The sequence below is a fragment of the Aplysia californica genome, unplaced genomic scaffold (assembly GCF_000002075.1).
Source record: "Aplysia californica isolate F4 #8 unplaced genomic scaffold, AplCal3.0 scaffold00276, whole genome shotgun sequence".
Taxonomy (NCBI): domain Eukaryota; kingdom Metazoa; phylum Mollusca; class Gastropoda; order Aplysiida; family Aplysiidae; genus Aplysia; species Aplysia californica.
This window is the reverse complement of record NW_004797546.1, coordinates 309,886-312,037: the sequence shown is the minus strand read 5'-3', so window position 1 is coordinate 312,037 and position 2,152 is coordinate 309,886. Positions and strand designations below refer to the sequence as shown.

At 42.8% G+C, this 2,152-nt stretch overlaps 1 protein-coding gene across 1 annotated transcript in view; it reads left to right on the top strand.

The window, feature by feature from the left end:
- LOC101845248 overlaps nt 1-2,152 on the top strand; it is a gene marked incomplete at its 5' end in the record, with an annotated part of 16,482 nt that continues 14,330 nt past the window's right edge. The window contains 1 exon segment of the mRNA XM_013084168.2: nt 1-138. Coding sequence (XP_012939622.1) covers nt 1-138 — 138 coding nt within the window.

Below are 2,152 nucleotides of genomic sequence, written 5' to 3'. Positions count from 1 at the left end.
GTCAAGTTGAGCTCTGAGTCGGCAGACGGAGTACTCACCTCGGAGGATGTGCCTGTCACAGCTAGCCCTCACCCACAGACAGACAAAGACACACCGGTAGACTGTACCTGGGAGATCTACACTGACCGGGGCAGGGAGGTAGGCCATGTTGTTATAGTGCATACATTACACACATACACACAAACATAAACACATACACAAACACAAACATTCACGCATAAACAGACAGACAAAAACACACACATACACACAAACATAAACACATACATAAACACAAACATTCACTCATAAACAGACAGACAACAACACACACATACACACACATAAACACTTCCACAAATACAAACATTCACGCATAAACAGACAGACAAAAACACACACATACACACACACATAAACACATCCATAAATACAAACATTCACGCATAAACAGACAGACAAAAACACACACATACACACACACATAAACACATCTACAAATACAGACATTCACGCATAAACAGACAGACAAAGACACACACATACACACAAACATAAACTCATACACAAACACAAACATTCACGAGTAAACAGACTTACAAAGACACACACATACACACACACACATAAACACACATACAAACACAAGCATTCACGCATAAACAGACAGACAAAGACACACACACATACACACACACCTACACACACAAACATAAACACACATACAAACACAAACATTCACGCATAAACAGCCAGACAAAGACACACCCGTGGACTGTACCTGGGAGATCTACTCTGACAGGGGCAGGGAGCTAGTCCATAGTCATAATGATAACAATAGTAATAATAATAATAATGATAATCTATAGACTCGATGATTACAGTATTTCCCGCATGTTCAGAATGATTTATATTATAATATAATTTTGTTTTATGTACATGATGTTTGACATGCACACCATCACAACTTAGATCATTTGGGAGAGGCGGGCTTCCTACCCTGTCTGTAGGGGCCAGCCCGAGCTGTGCCTGGGAGTGATACAGTATCCCAGCACACAGACCCGGCCTGGGAGTGATACAGTATCCCAGCAACCAGACCCGGCCTGGGAGTGATACATTATCCCAGCACACAGACCCGGCCTGGGAGTGATACAGTATCCCAGCATACAGACCCGGCCTGGGAGTGATACAGTATCCCAGCACACAGACCCGGCCTGGGAGGGATACAGTATCCCAGCACACAGACCCGGCCTGGGAGGGATACAGTATCCCGGCACACAGACCCGGCCTGGGAGTGATACAGTATCCCAGCAGACAGACGGGGATACTCAGGAAAACATATCTCTCTCTCCACTCGGGAGTTGAACTCGGGTCTTCCGCGTGCGACAGCAAAGTGCCGAGCCCCGGTATGTCAGACGCGGGGGTAGTTCTGTACACAGCGCCAGGACTCACACAACACAAACTGCTTGTGCATACATTGTGCACATACACACAAATATAAACACATAATAACACATACATACACACACACATACACACACATACATACACATACATACACACACACACATACACACAAATTTAAACACATATACACATACATACACACACATACATACACACACACACACACACACAAATATAAACACATAATAACACATACATACACACACACATACACACACATACATGCACACACACACATACACACAAATATAAACACATATACACATACATACACACACATACATACACACACACACATACACACAAATATAAACACATATACACATACATACACACATATACACACGCACATACACACACACGCATACACACAAACACAAACATTCAAGCATAAACAGACATACAATAACACACTCATGCACACCAACACACGTACAAAAGATGATATTCTATTCCCACATCCCGTCAGATAGCCCAGTGACGTGCAGACGTTCTGTCTTGTAATCTGGTCCTTCGCTCACAAAAGCGTCTAGAAAAGAATTGGATCGTAAAGCCAACTTTTTCTGTCCAATACACATGTCCTATCAATCCCTTTAATGACTGTTTGTGGTTGGTAGCTTTTCTAGTTTCTATTCTATTTACTTAGAATCTGGGAGCACGAGGGAACTGATTTAAATCACTACCATATTGCTCGTGCACTCACTCA